This window comes from Pygoscelis adeliae, unplaced genomic scaffold (genome assembly GCF_000699105.1).
Source record: "Pygoscelis adeliae isolate BGI_AS28 unplaced genomic scaffold, ASM69910v1 Scaffold760, whole genome shotgun sequence".
Classification (NCBI taxonomy): Eukaryota; Metazoa; Chordata; class Aves; order Sphenisciformes; family Spheniscidae; genus Pygoscelis; species Pygoscelis adeliae.
In genome coordinates this window covers 192424-209073 of record NW_008823868.1, presented here as the reverse complement: position 1 = coordinate 209073, position 16650 = coordinate 192424, and the positions used below count along the sequence as shown (strand labels likewise).

General features: G+C 52.3%; 1 protein-coding gene across 1 annotated transcript in view; it reads right to left on the bottom strand.

Moving 5' to 3' along the window:
• CEP164 (centrosomal protein 164kDa) overlaps positions 1–16650 on the bottom strand; it is a 38517-nt gene that overhangs the window by 21146 nt on the left and 721 nt on the right. The window contains 8 exon segments of the mRNA XM_009332573.1: positions 807–890; positions 2274–2357; positions 3877–4317; positions 6723–6833; positions 9548–9625; positions 10005–10133; positions 11026–11184; positions 16361–16574. Coding sequence (XP_009330848.1) covers positions 807–890; positions 2274–2357; positions 3877–4317; positions 6723–6833; positions 9548–9625; positions 10005–10133; positions 11026–11184; positions 16361–16574 — 1300 coding nt within the window.

Genomic DNA, 16650 nt, shown 5'->3' with positions numbered 1-16650 from the left:
GCTCTTCCAGCCGACACGCTGATGAGCCGAGACGGTGCGGGAGAGGGGTCCCTGCGAGGGCTCAATAGGACCGTGGGGCTGAGGAAGCCAACGGGGTAACGTGCTGAGAAGACAAGGATCAAACCTCAAGACGCACAGCAATCTTCTTCAGTCAGAACCGCCCGACCACAGCTGCATCCCGGGCTAACACGATACAGGAAGCGCAGACGTGTGCGCGCTTACGTACGCTCCCTCATAGGCCACAGACTCACTGCAAGGAGCCTACTTCACCCCCTACACGCAAGCGGGCAAGACGACCAAATGCTTAAAAATAAGCTTCCCTATACCAAAATCCATCAGAGGGAGTTAACTTCCTTTCCCTCCCATTTACGCTATCGTGTTCTGTTACACAAATCCTTTCCATCTGCTTAAGAGAAAGAAAAGGACAAATATACTCACAAAAGAAAAAAGCAAAACAGACTCTGCTTCCCACCGTTCCCCAGGAAAGCCATTTATCTACACCTGTATTGGGGCAGGGAAAGCACACGTGTGAGCCTGCACGCACGCACCCCTCAGAAGCCACCTCTACTCAAAGAGTATGTTCTTTGCGTAGCTACCTGCACCTCATCTCTGCAGGAAACAACCACGCACTCGTAGTGCTGCTCTAATCCCTCTAATGCCATAGGCAGGGCACTTAACACGTCACTTCTCTTTGCCTCTGCAGAGCCTTTATGCCCATACCATCATCCCGCGATTAGTGCGCCACAGTACAGCATTTTACCCTGCCTATTCACAGGCCGGTCCCTGATCACAGATGTAGCACCTACCTTGCACGTGGGGCCGTCCAGAACAGGAGACAGAACCCCCGCGTCCAGGACCTGCTCAGAAAGCCGACTCTGGAAACCCAAGTCCTAAAGAAGAAAGCAGGATAGGATCAGTGTCTGATGAGCACGCGCAGGTTTTAGCAGAGATCCTGACAGATTAGACCAAAATCCTAACACAGCTTGGAATCCACACTCACCATCCCCCTGACAGCAAGTCTTTTGTAGCACTAGATATTTGAACAGTTAGAAAGGTTTACAGGACATAGGAGATGGCTACACAAGGACTCAGGCCCGCATCCAAGCATAGGTCGTATCTGTACTGCAGACAGGCAGATGGCTCCGTTAGCGGCTTGGCCAGCAGCGAGGTGGGTTTTCTCTCTTTCCCAAGGCGCAGAGGCACACGCAGGCAGGCAAGGTGGTTTACGCAGACCTGCCTGCTGGGACGACGGCAGACGGGGGCTCTCAGTACATCAGGATTCCCTACGGGCTCGGCCGCTGGGAACGCGCAGCGCAGAGGCTCCCTTCACTGATGGTCCCCGAGGAAACTCTCCCCGTGAGGCCAGGGGACTGCAATGCCACACAGGGAGGACATCGTGGGACCGCAGGGCGGTGAGCTCTGTCGCGCTACCAGCGCACGCTTCCATGCCACCGACCACAGCAGGCAGGGGTGACACATGGTACGTCCAAAGCAAGCAGCAGATCTTCCCCAGCCTCTACTGCTCTCGTTTCTGATACTGCTGCAGACTTGCCGAGATTATTCCTAAAAGTCAGCTCCTGCGAGTCGCTCACAAGCTATTCATTCTCCGAGATATTTCTCCCTCCTGGCAGAGTCTCTGGGGGTCCTCGCACTTGGCTGCGCACACGGAGCGCGTGTGTCTGTGCGCACACATGCCCACAAGCGAGCACCACAAAAGGTATTGTCTGAGGCGGCAGCCACTTGCCAACACGCAGGCTGGTACTAACACCGATAAATAACGATATTCTCAGCCATTTGCTGGCCACGCTGCCCCTGCTCCCACTGGCAGATGGCAATGGCATTTTCCCGTGGAGCTGAAGAGATGCTGACGGGCATCTCCCCCCGCCATCTCCGGGCTACCCTCCTGCGTGTGCTCCCTCTGGGACCTTCAGGAGCCAGGTCTCCCGGCCATACAGACTCCCCTTAGAAAAAGCTGCTGAGCCCCTTAAAGCATAATTTTTACATTGCTTATTATTTTTCCTTTTTGCAATTATCCGAGTACAGTCCCAGCTCTAAGTGACCTACTTTTCCAGGGATATTACCTCAGCCACAGACAGAACCTGCTAAGCGCAGGATGACGTTGCTGGCCTGTGCCACAGCTGTAAGGTCATTGCTCAGCAGTTAAGGAGTCGGGCAGTCGGACTGCAGGAGGTGGGCATAGCGTTAACTGGCTGCACATTCCCAGAGGAACAGGGAGCCCGCACCCAAGGGACGAGGAGCTTTTAGTGACTCACCGTAGGCTGAATCAGCTCACGGTCCAAGCGGCTAGAAACTTGCAAGTCCTCCGCGCAGTCGCTGGTCTCGGATGCCTTCGAAAGCTGAGAGGAGATATGCATTATGGCCTGTACGTGTCTTACCCCTGCAGCTTCACCTAGGCATTTCCAACACGACAACTGATACTGGGAAGGCAAGTCTGGCCTCTCTAACGTAGGGAAGAAAAGGTGATTGACTATCACAGGAAAGACACTAAGGGTGTGACCCACAAGACAAGCACAAAACGTCACTTCACGGAGGTAAAGGACTGGGGAAGGAGGGCAGGAGATGGGACTGGGGAGGGCAGAGAAGTGCTCTTCAAATATCCCTGATAAAGGGCGCTTGCTTACTGTCCTCTGCTCCTTCTGCGAGGATCTCTGCAGCTCCGAGAACTCCCCAAATGGGTAAGGCTGCACGGAACAGTACCATGGTCTTGAAAGGACTTTAAAGCACACCTCGCCATGCCCAACCGCGGCGAGGACTCCTGTGTTCCCAGCCATCGTGAAACAACACGTAACCGTTCAACATGAAGACCCATGTAGCCCTGCCGACTTCAGCAGAACCACCCAGATGCATCAAGGAAGCGTGCAGGTGAGTGTTCGTAAAAGCAAAGCTTTCACCTTCAAGCTCTTCAGGACAGAGCATGTTTTCCAGGCTCAGTTTTATAGCTCATCGTTTCTTAAAGTCATGACACATCAACGGAACTAGAAAAATCATCAGGATCAGCGGGAAGGAAGCTAGATCGGAAAGGGAGAGTTTTTCGGATCTCATATTGCTAACGTTTCTGGAAGACACTGAGTAAGCGTGGACAGCGCGCGGCTGTCCGGCACCCCAGTTGCAGGGGCCAGGCCATTAACCCATCTGCACCTTGTGACACCGAGTGGTTCTTCTCCTGCCAGAGACCGCACAGTCAAACAGCCTGGGTCAGCTGAGTGCGGTCAGCTGCTTGCCGGCTCTCCTCCCAGTGAGCGCTAGAAAAGCAGCGGGCAGACTGGAAGGTACTGTGCTCGACGGACTCGAGCTACGGCTCCGGAGCCAGCCCCGAGGTGCCGTCCTTCCCCACTCCGACCTCGCGCCTCCCCGTCACACCCTTCCGCAGAGCTGCGAATATCGCAGCTGGCAGCTCACTTTACGCTTTTGCCCCATCTCTGCGTAAGCTGAGAGAAACAACAGAAGGAGAGAAACAAAGCAGCACGGACAGCTGGGCTTGGTGTGAGCTTCATTATGAAACCTGCTTGCTTAGTACAGATGGCAGCCCTGAAAGCTGAGACTCATTTCTCCTCCAAGACTCGAAACACGCGTCACGGTTCAGGGTTTTTGCCTCTCGGTTGCTTTGGACAGCCCTTTGCGTACGCATAAAAGAATGATTTCCTAGCTCCGTACCAAAAAAGATGCCGATCTGGGAGTTCAGAGCACTTGTGCCCCCCCCAGGTACACCCTGCTGACTAGGAAAGCGCTTACGCTGACTTAACAGAAAACGAGTCAGTGCTCGAAGAGCTTTCCTGAATCAGGGCCTTACAAAGCAACGGGAACAGCCACAGCAGCTTCCGCACCAAACCCAACCCATGCAGGCAGGTCTCTTACTTTGCCAGCATCCAGCCTGCTGTCTGTTTTCAGATCAGCTGCCGCTTCTTCCCCCATTTCGTTCGCTATCTTTTCATCAACAGACACGGTGTCGACAGTGGCAGCCAGGCTCGCCAGCTGATCTGCCTCCGCAGCTTCGGCAGCTGGAGACGCAACTCGAGGTTGCCCAGGACCGCTGGGCACCTCTGTCCCTGCTGCGCTCCTCTCCCCCAGAGACCGTGGCAGCTCATCAGCTGCGGAGACGTCACCTCCCACCTCAGCATCTCTCTTGCCCAGCAGTTCATTCCCAGCGAGTTTCCCATCGGACTCCTCCTTGTTCTGGCCAGACAGGCTACTGTCAGCATCTCCGGGAAGGACTGGAACTGGAGTCGGAGGGCACGCAGCGTCAGAATCCAAGGAAGACTCTCGCCCTTCTTCAGCGTGTCTTGACTTTAAAGACTCCTTCTAGGCAGCAAGTCAAACACAATTATAGCTACAACATTCTTTACCTCCTCTCTGGGAGGATGCGGGGGTCAGAAATAGCACGGGTTCTCCTACAGCAGGAAGCAAAATCGCAAAGCTTTGGGTGACTTCGAGACCGGTTTGGTTTCTTTTCATACGGTCCCTTTCAAAGACAGGGAACTTCATTAAGATAACACACACTCATTTCCTGGGCTCAGACTTTTGGTTTTTCAATCTGTTGCTTTTTAATTCACAGGGTCTCAGCGGACAAGAGTTAGCAGCGGCTGCTGCAGGAACCGTGGACCCCTGGGAGCGCCCTGCCTGCTCTGCACTATGCCCATTTATGCTTCCGCATTGAACCTGTTCAGTGAGGGACGGGAATTTGCAAAAGACTGCTACCGGACATTTAACTTCTGCCTGAAATTATAACCAGAGAAGAGCAGGCGGGAATCAATCCTCCCACCTTCCGGCGGGACAGACCTGAGGGCAGGCACTGATTTAAGCCAGCGCTCTGAGCTCAGAGCCAGACCGTGACTAGCTAACACACTAGACTGAGAAATGGCAGAACCCGCCGGCCTTGGGGAAAAAAGCAATCCCCAATTAAAGCTTAGTCACCCAAAGGTTCGACTGCCTGTCCCAGCAGTGGGGAGGCCCACAAAGCTCACAAGAAAAAGCGCGATAGCCAGGAGGAAGCAGGAGAAGGTTCCCTCATCAGTATGCAAACAAAACTGCTAGCACGTCCTACTTTCTCGCTGTTTTATTAATGCTGTGGTATCTTGTCAAACATTAGCTGCATCCTGTGTACAGCGTGTACCATACACAGACCGCATATTTTAACGACGCATTTTTATCAAAGTGCAACTGGAACGCTGTCAGCTTTCAACCCGGAGCTGCGGCAAACGGAAAGAACGTCTCCTAGCACGTCATTTGTCTGAGAGACCTTCTCAGGGCTGAGAGCGCCATCCATCAGGCTAGAGAGGAGGACAGAGAAACCAAATCGCTGGGTACTTTCCAAAAAAACTGCCTTTCAGAGCCTCACCTGCCATCCGCCGAGTAATAAATGAAAGCTTATGGCCCCTTTCCACTTCGGTGCCTGGTTAGCAGAGGTTCACAAACACGCCACTGAATGACTAGCCAGCCACATGAGGCTCTGCAAAGCCCTTGATAACATCTTCATTCCAGAACCCCAAAAAGCATGTGCAAGAGGCACTTCTTTAGTGTTACTCCAGTGGAGGAGTCCTCCTTACGCTTCCTTTTATCTGGGGATGAGGGCGCCTGGAAAGAGCAGTCACTAGCTGTGCTCCCTTTTGGACGGGCTCGTTTTAGAGTTCTCCTGAGGACCTCTCCGCAGGACATCTGACCGTGCCCAAGAACAGATATGCCAAATGACACCAGTCAGGATTCTCACGCTGCAAAGTGGTACACGGGTATTTCCCCTTCGAGGGGCACACACCCCGCAACAGAATTTACCAATGTGTCCAATAACACGGTGCACGCTAAAAGATTTCTCTCCAGGCCAGTTTACCTCCGTCACTAGAATATCCCAGAATAATTTCTTTAGCTGGTGGAATCCTATTTTAAGGACAGATACAGACAAAACTTTTGTTAACATTACACCTTAACGCCCACAAATGCAACTCTCCAGAAAAGGGAACTATGCCAGCCAGACACACAGGTGGAGGAGAAGGGAGGTTTTCCTTGTGCAAAAACGGACGATGGGTTTTCTGTGGATTTCGGAGCTAGGACAAGTCAGTCAGGTTATAACTGGCTTTACCTGATCTTTTCACAAGCTGTAACACGTTTTACCTGCAGCTGAGTGACACTAACTGATGTGAAATTGCTGCCTGTCAAATCATTACTTCCAATGATCAGCGTAAGTCTGGAGAAAAGCACATCGATACCAATGGGACCAGGTTTTGGAAAGGCATCTGATCCGGAGACGAGCAGTCAGTATGAGCAGCAGCCACCGAAACGGAATCCTACTCATCCCAGGAAACGGGATGACTGTGCCCCCTCTTCAGACTTTAACAGGTTGAAAGTGAGATATCGCAACAAAAAAAATTCACCTTCTTTCTACCTTTAAAAGGAAGAGGGGAAAAAAAACCTCATGCTGCATACAGAATGCCTTTGCAAGGTGATGTGCTCCCCCCTTGCTCACTGATTTCGGGCTGTTCTCAGGCGCAGCAGTACAGAGAGAGGGTTAGGCTTGCCAGACCTCATCTGGGTAGCATTTGCCCGTGGTTTTTAAGTTTACACCTATCTCCATGCACGTAATACTTTAACCAGTAGAAGAAACAAACCAAGCAACTATCAGATCCGCACCACAACACCAGAAGCTGCCTACCGCATGCAAAGCTTCAGCGGCATCATGCAAGCAGGACCGTGACGTCAGAGCCACTCATCACCTCTCTCAGGCTGCCAGCTTCCTCTGCAGGACTCCTTTGGTGCTGGAGATCAGCTTCAGCGACATCAGCTAACCGGCTGCCGCGGTTTTCCTCCTCTGCTTTGCTGTCCTCCTGGTGGGTGGGGGAACACATCCACTAGCAAAAGTCCTCACACCACCTTTCCAAGCCGGTAGGGTCACCCGCCTGCGACAGGTCACCGCCCTGCGTATCACCCACTGCACGCACCCCTGGAGCTTTGGAAAGCTCTCCGGCTGCGCAGCTTTCCAACCTGTGCTCAGGAGCTCACAGGCCCAGGCTCCCGAGCATCGAACCGTTCATGCTCTGCATGCCGTACCGCTGCCGCTTTTCCTGCTGGCCAGCTCGGCGAACTCGCTGTTCTACCAGACTCTTCCCAGCTCAGGACTCCCCACCGGCCGTGGCTCACTACGGCGGTTCTCAGCCACGCTCCCCCAGCAGGGGAGAGAGCAAGGCTACGAACGCAGCAGCCTTTCCTCCCCGTTCCCTAGTCATCCCCGCGCTGGGATTTCATGGATGTCTTTGTTTCCTGGGAACCAGCAGCACTGCTTCCGACATACATCTCTGCAGTAACGCACAAGCTGTATTGCGCAATGTTTATTTACAGAGACGGCTCCCTTTCACACATCTCCATCTGGTAAAGAAGCCTTGCACGGTAATTTCCCACCACACAAAGGACCCCCGTGACTCTCAGTGTTTACCCAGAGATCGACCTGTACAGAAGGCAGAGTACTAAACCTCCCAAGCTGCAAGCGCTGCGTCAGGGGATCGCTTCTGCTGCCATGGGACCCTCTCCCCAGGCATCTCCCCAGAGATGCTTCCAGAGCTTTTCCTCCTCTTGCCCCTTCCGGCGGTACCCCAAAGCCCTTTTGGATTTTAGAGCAGAGTCTCACACGTCTGCAGCGACCACTCCATCACAGGAACTCAGAAGGCGAGAAAGCGGGGTTCAGGTGGGAGCTAACCCCACGAGCACCCAAGCCAACCAAGCTGCCTGGAAGGGGCCCTCTTTCCAAGAGTACATTCTCACTACTACACATAAACCTCGCTCCTCAGATGCTCTCCAGCATCTGACCCGGGTTTCGTTTCCGGCGCCTTTTCCTCTGTTAACTTACCCCAGAAAAGCCCACTGAGGGGGGTAGCATTTCTTTCCATCTCTCCTCCCTCCCTCCCTCTCCCAGATGTTCGTGCCATCTTCGATGCAGCCTCCGCTCTCACCCAACAGCCTCGCGTCTCAGCAAGTCACTAAAACCACGTGCTTATTTTCTTTGAATACAGGTGCTCAACCCTGATCCACAGGCTACACGAAGCCAGTTTTTTTCACCACTTCACCCCATTGCTGCTTAAATTTCCCCCCTCTAGGGCCTGCTGTAGGAATCCTTTCCTCCTGGCCCTTTTGCAAGGAGGCTGGAGAACGGCTTGGGCTGCAGGCTGAGGCTCGCTCACAGGAGCGCTTTTCTACTGCCATCTCATGGAGCTACAAGTGAATTATATTTTCCAGTGGGGCACTAATATCTTATCAGGACTAAGATATCGCCCATCTGAGTTAACAGAGCCTGGCTGCTGGGCGGCAATTGCCGTTTCATCACAGATTCCTGAAGCCTTGCCGCAGCACTGAAATGCCAAGACAGCTCTTTGTTCCTGGACACATTAACATTTCAGTGACGAATTGGGCCCCGACAGGCTGCTTCCTGTTTGGAGGTGGGGGAGTCGGGCCTTTCTTTTTCACAGCTACTTTAGCGTAAGCCTTTGCAGTTTCTGCCCAGCACCGCGAACGGGTTCTCCAGCAAAGTACTTTACAGCTTAATTTTCGTATGCTGTGAAAAGGATAAGGGAAATACTGTGAAACACTTTAAAAGACATTAATTTGCCTTTCAGATACTGGAACAGAGTTTTCAAAGCGGTGAGAAAGGATTAATGTCAGCGCAAACAGTCGGGCCGAATCACCAGAGCTGCTTGCAACGCACTTCCCATTGTGCCCTTGTCATCTTAAGCCTGATCACTGCTAAGAAAGCGCGGGCAGAGCACCCACACCCACAGGGAAAGCAAGACGTCGGCACGAGGCCACGCGTGTACTGAACTCGCTGCTGACGCTCTGTGTCTGAGCCACGGCATTTACCAGCAGCACAAGACGAAAGAAAACAGGTTTTAGGTTGCCACAGAAATGTGGCCACGCGCGGTCCACGTGGAAGCTTCTAAAATTCTTGTGGAACTGAGTGACAGTGCAAGAATGGCGTTTCCAGAGTACGTTCCCCCCTCCTCTCCCCACTGCCACCATCGCAGCTGCAGCTGAGAATGAGCCTTCTTTCCACACGCACTAAAAAAAAAAAAGCGATGAGGAAGCAAACCGTTCCTCTTCCTCCCACAGCAAGCGCCGCGGCACCTCTCGGATCTGAGACCCTCTCCTTTCGGCTGTTCCTTGGAAGAGCTGACTTCCAGCTTGCCCATCGCACCTGTATGGCTCTAAGTTTCTCTCTTTCTTCATTCAGAAAGAAACAAAGCTCCACGCTGTGCATAGATGCTGTCTCCTCAAATCCCATCTACCAAACCGCAGGCATTCCCCTTCAAGCACCAACCTGCCTTCGACACCCACGCTGCTGTCCCCCGCAGACTGCAGCTGGCTCCTCATACACTCCCCTCACACTCCTCCCAGCCCTGCTCCGGGCTGTTCCCGCTCGTAAGGGACGCACGAACCTCGTCCCTCGGACACCTCTCCTGCGCTCTCACTCCCCAGGCGCTGGCTGGGCAGTGCCGCAGCTCCTCTCCTGCCCGGGCAGTCTCTCCTGCCCGTCTCGCATCGCCCGCATTCTTACCTCAGAGTCAAAGCTGCCTCCCAGGGCGCTGACATCCACGTGCAGGTTTTTCAACAGTCGTGCTGCCCCGCGGAGACTCTAAAGGTATTGAAAAAGGAGAGATGGCCAGCGTTAAGTTCTGCAGTCCCACAGGCCGCACAGGGGGGTTCCTGATCAGTGAAATAAGGCAGCAGAGCCATAGCGATATGCCAAGGCAACGAGCCTACAGCCAATTCATTTCGGAAATACATGGTGGCAGCCGTCGATTTACAGGGAGTACAAGGAGAAAACAGGATTAGATACTTTTTGGTGACCAACCGCCACACAGAGGAAGTGCAGCACAAAGTAAGGCCCAGAGTCAAATGGAACAGCCACGGTCAATCAGCCATTACCAGGGGAGCGTCACGGTTTTCCATGCCTTGAGGCTTCACGCGCTACGGTTACCGACACGCGTTAAGAGCCAAGGCGCACAAACTACCTCACTCTCGCTTTCTTCCTCTTCGTTTCTCCCTTCACCTAGAGCCGCTGTGTCCAAGGAACTCTTCTCTTCGCAGACCAAGCCCAGCAACTTCTTGGTCTGGCTGGGGGGCTTACAGGTCTCTGCAAGCTGTGAAGTCAAAAAGAAAGGGAAGTGAGAGGACAGCCGAAGAGAAAGGGGAGATACAAGCCCACCGAGACACCGGCCAGCAGCAGGGAAGCCGCTGAATTCCGGCAAGGTGCTCAGGAATGCTGCTACCCTTGGTCTGCGAGAGCCACGTCCCGCTGGGAGACGACGCATTCTTTATGAGGCCACGCTTTCCCTTACACCAAGGAGGCTCCTCTCCTATGGAAGCACATCCGCAAAACCTGCCTGTGCCTCAAAACACTGATTCAGTGAAGACGGTAATAAAACACAGTGTTTGAAAACACCAGCGACAAGACTTAACTCAGCAAGAAGAAAGCCTTCAGTGAAGGTGTTGATTTGTATGTTTTGCACATATATTGTTTTGTTTTCCTTTAAAAGATCAGTTTGTTACCACTTAACACGTTTGTTTTGTTGACCCAAAGGTCACATTCTATAAATAATCATTCGACACGATTGTAAGTCTTGCGTTCATCCAGAAAATTGTTCTTTTTTTTTTTTACTCTCAGCAAATAGTTGAGTGAAAATATTATTTATTAGAGTACGTTTGGACACAAATCAAAGTTCTACTAAAATGAACTTTTAGTTCATTTAGTTCAAACCCAGACTTTTTTCTCCCCACATCAGTGATTGAAACAATTCTTTCTTTAAAGCTGCTAAACATAGCAGAAGAAAGCTCGCCGCAAATTTAGCGCTAAGCTCCCTAGAAATAGCAAAAGAAAACAAATACAGTGAAAGACAGAGTAGGGAAGTGGTTTTTTAACCACTGACAAAAGAACGCAAATACTGTCATTTAAGCTCCTAAGTATCAGCACGCCCGTGACCTCTTGCAGGGCGCGCTTTCCAGGGCGCGTTCCCAGGGAAGAGGGAGCCTTACCTGCGCTCCTCCTTTGGCTGCGAGGCTGGAGTCCACCGAGCTCCCCACGTCCGAGTGCAGCGACCCGCGAAGGATGCCGGCCGGAGACGCCGCAAGGCCACGCAGCGGGGCGAGGTTCCCCAGGGGCGCCTGGACGGGTGCTAGCAGGGTGCCTGAGGGCTGGAGCGTGCAGAAGGGACTCACTGACGGGAGAGCACGGGTGCACAGCTTACGCTCCTTGTTTCAGAAGGGGAGACCGCTCTCCCCCGTGCGAACGCTGCCTGCTGATACTGAGCCCACCACCGCTCGCGGGACCCCACACCCAGCAATCGCCAGCACACGAGACGTGTAAGGAATAGCGGTTTGATTTACTCACACCTTTTCTCTTCCAAAGACCCATCCGAATATGGTGGCTTACTTTACAGCAGCGAGGCGATTCGGAAAAATCAACGGGCGTTACTCCAAAACCGAAGCGAGAGAACAACAGGAGCCACGCTAGCTCACACATCTGCACGTACCCCCACACAGCACCCTCTAGGAGAGGTTCCTACCCAACGTCACACGCCCGAGGCAAACCGGGCAGCTTCGCCTCCGTTTGCCCCGCTACTCCGCGCAGCGTGAAACGAGTGAAGTAGAAACCGCTCTAGACGGCAAGAAGGCTCCCACTCTCCACAAGCTGCAGTTACCACCTCTCTTTAGACCGAAACCCAGGCTGCTTCCTCACCCCCCACCAGTGGAAAAGGTAGGGGCAGCAGAAAGCAGCTCTGCTGCAGCACGTCCATAAGAAGCTCCTGAACAGACCTCCCCCTCTCAAAGCACGGCAAGAGCCCTGGGAGCCAGCCAACGCCCTCACCTCTGAGCAACGCACGCTGGACATCTCAAGTTCCCTTCACCCAGAGACGTGACCGTTCTGTTTGACCTCGTGGAAGCCCCCACCCAAGCAGTCTCACCCTGTGACACGCTGCGCAGGTTAAACTAGAAGCACGCGTATGCCAGGGTTTCCTCTGTAGCACGCCAGTACAGCCAAGCGCTGTTGCTTCAGCAGAGCGTGTGTGTACTGGGAAATCACGGCTCCTCTACCCCGCGGCCATGCAAGATCACAGGCTGAAAACAGGGTTAACTCACTCGCACGCTGAGGGATGGGGAGAGGGAGATGAATACCCGCTGATCCTTCTTCCACCAAGTCATTGCCGCAGCAATGGTAACAGGATAAATCACACAGCCTGGGCTTAACTAATTCTCTCCTACAGATGGCCAGTAACTACGCGTGTGCAGCAGAGGATGTTAGCTGTCCTTCAGCAAAGATAAACTCACTTCCATCAGGCTAATTAAAACTTTCAGGATAATCTGCAGTTTATCTGATATTTATAGCCATAGTTCTCAGCAGCTAACTGAGCGCTACCACACGCTGGTAATTAGAAACCTGAGCGAGCGATTTGGTGGAGCCGCAGCCGGGTACCAGCAGCAGCAGAGCAACGCAATTTGTTAACGTTACACACAGTGACCTTTCAGTTCATTTTTTTTCTTCAGAACGGGAGATTTGGGAAGTTCTTACTAAACTGAGGCAATTACTTATGGACAAAGACAAACCAACCTGGAACGTTCTTCCCAGTGAAGGGCAGGATCCTGCTATAGGCAACGGAGGGAAAAAGTTTGGGCAAAACAGAGCAAAACGCTCCAGCTATTCACAGAGGAAGAAGGAGAAAATTACATTTATAGATGGGCCCCATCACACCTGTAAGCCATCTTCATAGAATCGTAGAATGGTTTGGGTTGGAAGGGACCTTAAAGATCATCTGCTTCCAACCCCCCTGCCGTGGGCAGGGACACCTTCCACTAGACCGGGTTGCTCAGAGCCCCGTCCAACCTGGCCTTGAACACTTCCAGGGAGGGGGCATCCACGACTTCTCTGGGCAACCTGTCCCGGTGCCTCACCACCCTCACAGTGAAGAATTTCTTCCTAACATGTAATCTAAATCTCCCCTCTTTCAGTTTAAAGCCATTCCCCCTGGTCCTGTCACTACAGGCCCTCGTAAAAAGTCCCTCTCCAGCTTTCCCGTAGGCCCCTTCAGGTACTGGAAGGCTGCGAGAAGGTCTCCCCGGAGCCTTCTCTTCTCCAGGCTGGACAACCCCAACTCTCTCAGCCTGTCTTGGTAGGAGAGGTGCTCCAGCCCTCCGATCATCTTTGCGTGCTAAGACCACAACGGCAGCAGCCCAAGGACTCAACTGCGCTCAGACAAGTCGGTACTGCACCCACCTGCAAAACAATGGCCTGTAACCACGGGGAATAATCCTCCTCTTGTCTGAGAAAGCTAATTTAAACTTCTTCCCCTTTTTCTTTCATTTAAGAAGGACGAGAGTCCGTTTCTCGAGGTAGTGGCCGTGAACGCAGGAGAGCTGACTGCCACTTATGGTTTCTTATATCACCTTAACCAACTCAATCACTCTGGGACTTGAGATTCAGCAAGCAAAATTAAGCTAAAAACAGCTGAATAAGCTATTCCCCCTCAATTTAGATCGTGGGATCTCCAGGGAAAAGACTGTAGTATGCTTACGACAGTCTTAGGGCCAAAATTAAAGGTGATTTTGCATTTGATGTTGCCGTCCCACTTGATTTACTGCCCATCACCTGCTTTTCAGTTCAGCTTTTTTGCGCTTTGTGTCCTTGCAAAACTAAACCAAGGTGCCAGTTGTGCAGCGTTTGCCGTGCGAGGAAGGCCACAAACAAAGGCTTTTTCAAGCCACCTCCTGAGCTTTAGGAAAACCACTAAAACTAATGCCACGTCTGCTTATGTGACCTCCGACAGGAGGTTTTTGCCCGTTTTCTCCTGAAAATGAGCTTAGAAGCAAGATTTCGCACTCTCAGCTCTCCAGAAACATTTACAATGGAAGGGCCGTCACAAAGGACTGAGTCCTACCTCCTTCCCGCCTGCTCCTTCACCAACCTCTATTTTGCTGTACCTCCCCGCAGTTCCTCCGCTTTGGGTCATCTCGGCTTTCGTGTGCGGACGGAGGCTGTTGCTCCCCTGGCACTCAACCCGCAAGTCGGCTGCGACTTTCTCTCCCCGCACTCCAGGAGCTTGACCTGTCCTTCCGTTCCCTCTCTTGGCTTCTCTCTGTACTCCAGCACCATTAGACTTCTGGGCAGCGCATTCCCCACAAGAATCCACCATCGGACTAAGGCGTTCAGGTCCTGGGCTGGGGCCTTTCTCACGTTCCTGCAGCCTGTGGCACAGTTTCCTACCCTCGGAGCTACGCTCCCTCTCTGACTGCCGGGCAGGACTTAGTGTCCGAGCCAGGGATGACCCCGGGAGGGGATGAGGCGGTAGAGGCTCTTCTGCCACATTCTTCTGTCTCCCAGACTCGTGGCGTGGAGAGAAGCGACGGCTCACTCCCAGTAGCTGGGGTGCATTATCGTTATGAGAACTGGCTGAATCGCTGCTATCGTACTCTGATATCAAACCACTTTCTTCGTCATTTCTCCAGCCACCTTTAGCAGACGAACAAACATCTTTTGATGTAGGATCCACTGCAGAATGAAGATCCGCATCGATTCCTCTCTTTGCAGCTACCCCTTGGAAGCAGGGTAGTGTATCTGTGACCTCTTGAGGGACTGCGGAGCGGCTCTCTGGCGTGTCATTGCTACTGCCTACTTCTATATCTGCTCCTACTTCCATCTGCTTCAAACCCTTTCTCTCAGGTCTGCTGATGGTCTCATTGCTGTTGTATAGACTGATGGCTTGACCCAAAGCCTCATCTCGAACTTTTCTCTTACTCCTACGCTCGGATACCTTGCTGTAGGATCTCAGCTCTTCTTGAGCATATGGAACATCAGCTGCCTCCTGCAAACCCCAGTCATCTGCGGGACTGGCATCAAAAAGAGTCATTTCATCGTTCCCGCGGTAAAAGCTCTCTGTTCCTCTGGCTTGCAACGTGCCTGGACTTCTTTCCACATCCCGTTCCAGTCCTGTAGATTTCTCTCTGACTGAGAAGTGATGGCAGGGCTTATGGACACGCTCACCCATCACGTCCTTCATCTTCCACTTTTCTTTCAGCTCTTCACCCTCAGAGAGTAGGATTTTGTCTTCAAGGGCCTCTAGTAGAGTTTTGACTTTCTTAAAGTCTTGTGAATAGGACTTCTTTGACACACACAAAGGTTGCACCGGCGGCCTAACCTCTAAATGGACAGACTGTGAGTCAGAGGAGTCAAGACAAAGCTTTCCTTGCAGTTCTAAAGGTGTATCTTGGTCCTGGGGGATGTCTACATCAAAGCTGCTAAAAGAGGGGCCTTTTTCTATCATTTTCTCCGCATCAGGTGAGGTCTGGCATGGTCTGCTGCACTTTGAAACGAGCAGGGGATGCAGTTTGTTTGGCCGTGTGCCCGCAAACAGTCTCCCCGAGTCACTTTCGTCTGACGGTCTCCTTTTGCCTTCGTCTAGGCAGCCTTCCTCTCTAACCTGGCTATCTGGATCTGACTCAGGACTCTCCTGCCCGGGGGGCAGAACGGCAGAGGGCATTTGACAAAAGGATGTTGAAGGAAGAATCCCTGGCTGCATTCCCTAAGCAGATAAATATTAGCAAATAACTAAGACATATCACATATCACTATACACACCCTCACCTACCTAAAGGAGAGATACACACTTATTTAGTACACAATTTATATATAAATAGGTGCGTAAGTTTTTGAGCACTTGAAGTGACGTGTATACATATAAAAGAAAACACTCAAATTGAAGGCTTGAGGCTTTCCGAGTTGAAGAGGTCTATGCCTCGAGCGACCACACAAGGCACCGTCTTTCCCCCGGAAGATTTATCCCATTACCGCCAAACGGAAGGTAGGGATGATTTGCTATCACTTGGGATATAAAGGGAATTTGGTTACGCTTGCAGATACCAACAGCAAAGCAGACTAACCTCACACAGCTAAACCCCTGTTCACTGCCTGTATATCACAGCGACACATGCACGGACACTGCATAAACACCATTTATTGTCCTCTCCAAGGAAGGAAATCTTTCCAGCACTCCAAATATCTGCTGCTAAGAATAGCACCAGCACCCTCGGCTGGTGCCGTATCCTTCTCAGCAATGGCATAGGGCTGAGAATCACAGGGCTGTGGCCCCCCCACTCCAGGTCTCTCCTCCTAGACCAAAACTTCCCAACTTTTGCGGGTTTTGTGACCCCACCCTTGTCGGATTTTCATCAGACTCGCAACCCTGCTGGACGGGATCCCTTGGCAGGGGATCGCTGTTCCGATCCCAAAGCAGCAACAGCACAGGATCGCCCTCTAACTCACGGCCGCTCGTTCATCCTCCGCCCAGCCCTCTTGCTCCTCCCAGCAGAGCCTACTTACGGTGGGTCGCTTCAGTGACTGCTTCTCCTTCTTGTCTTTCTTCTCTTTCTTTTCTTTCTTCTTCTTCTTATCTTTTTTTTTCAAGCCGCCACGCGCCAGCAGCTTCTCTCGCTCCTGAACGACAAGCTCTCTGTAGTGATCATCACAGGGGTGGTCCCAGGTGGACTGGCCGTTAGCGAAGTTGAAGTAGTAGATATCACCAGTGATGTCCTGGCTGCAAGGCGACAACAGGATGAAAAGGGAAAACAGTGTTTCCCCACCCGCAGGAAGCACATCTGTTGTGGCGTTAC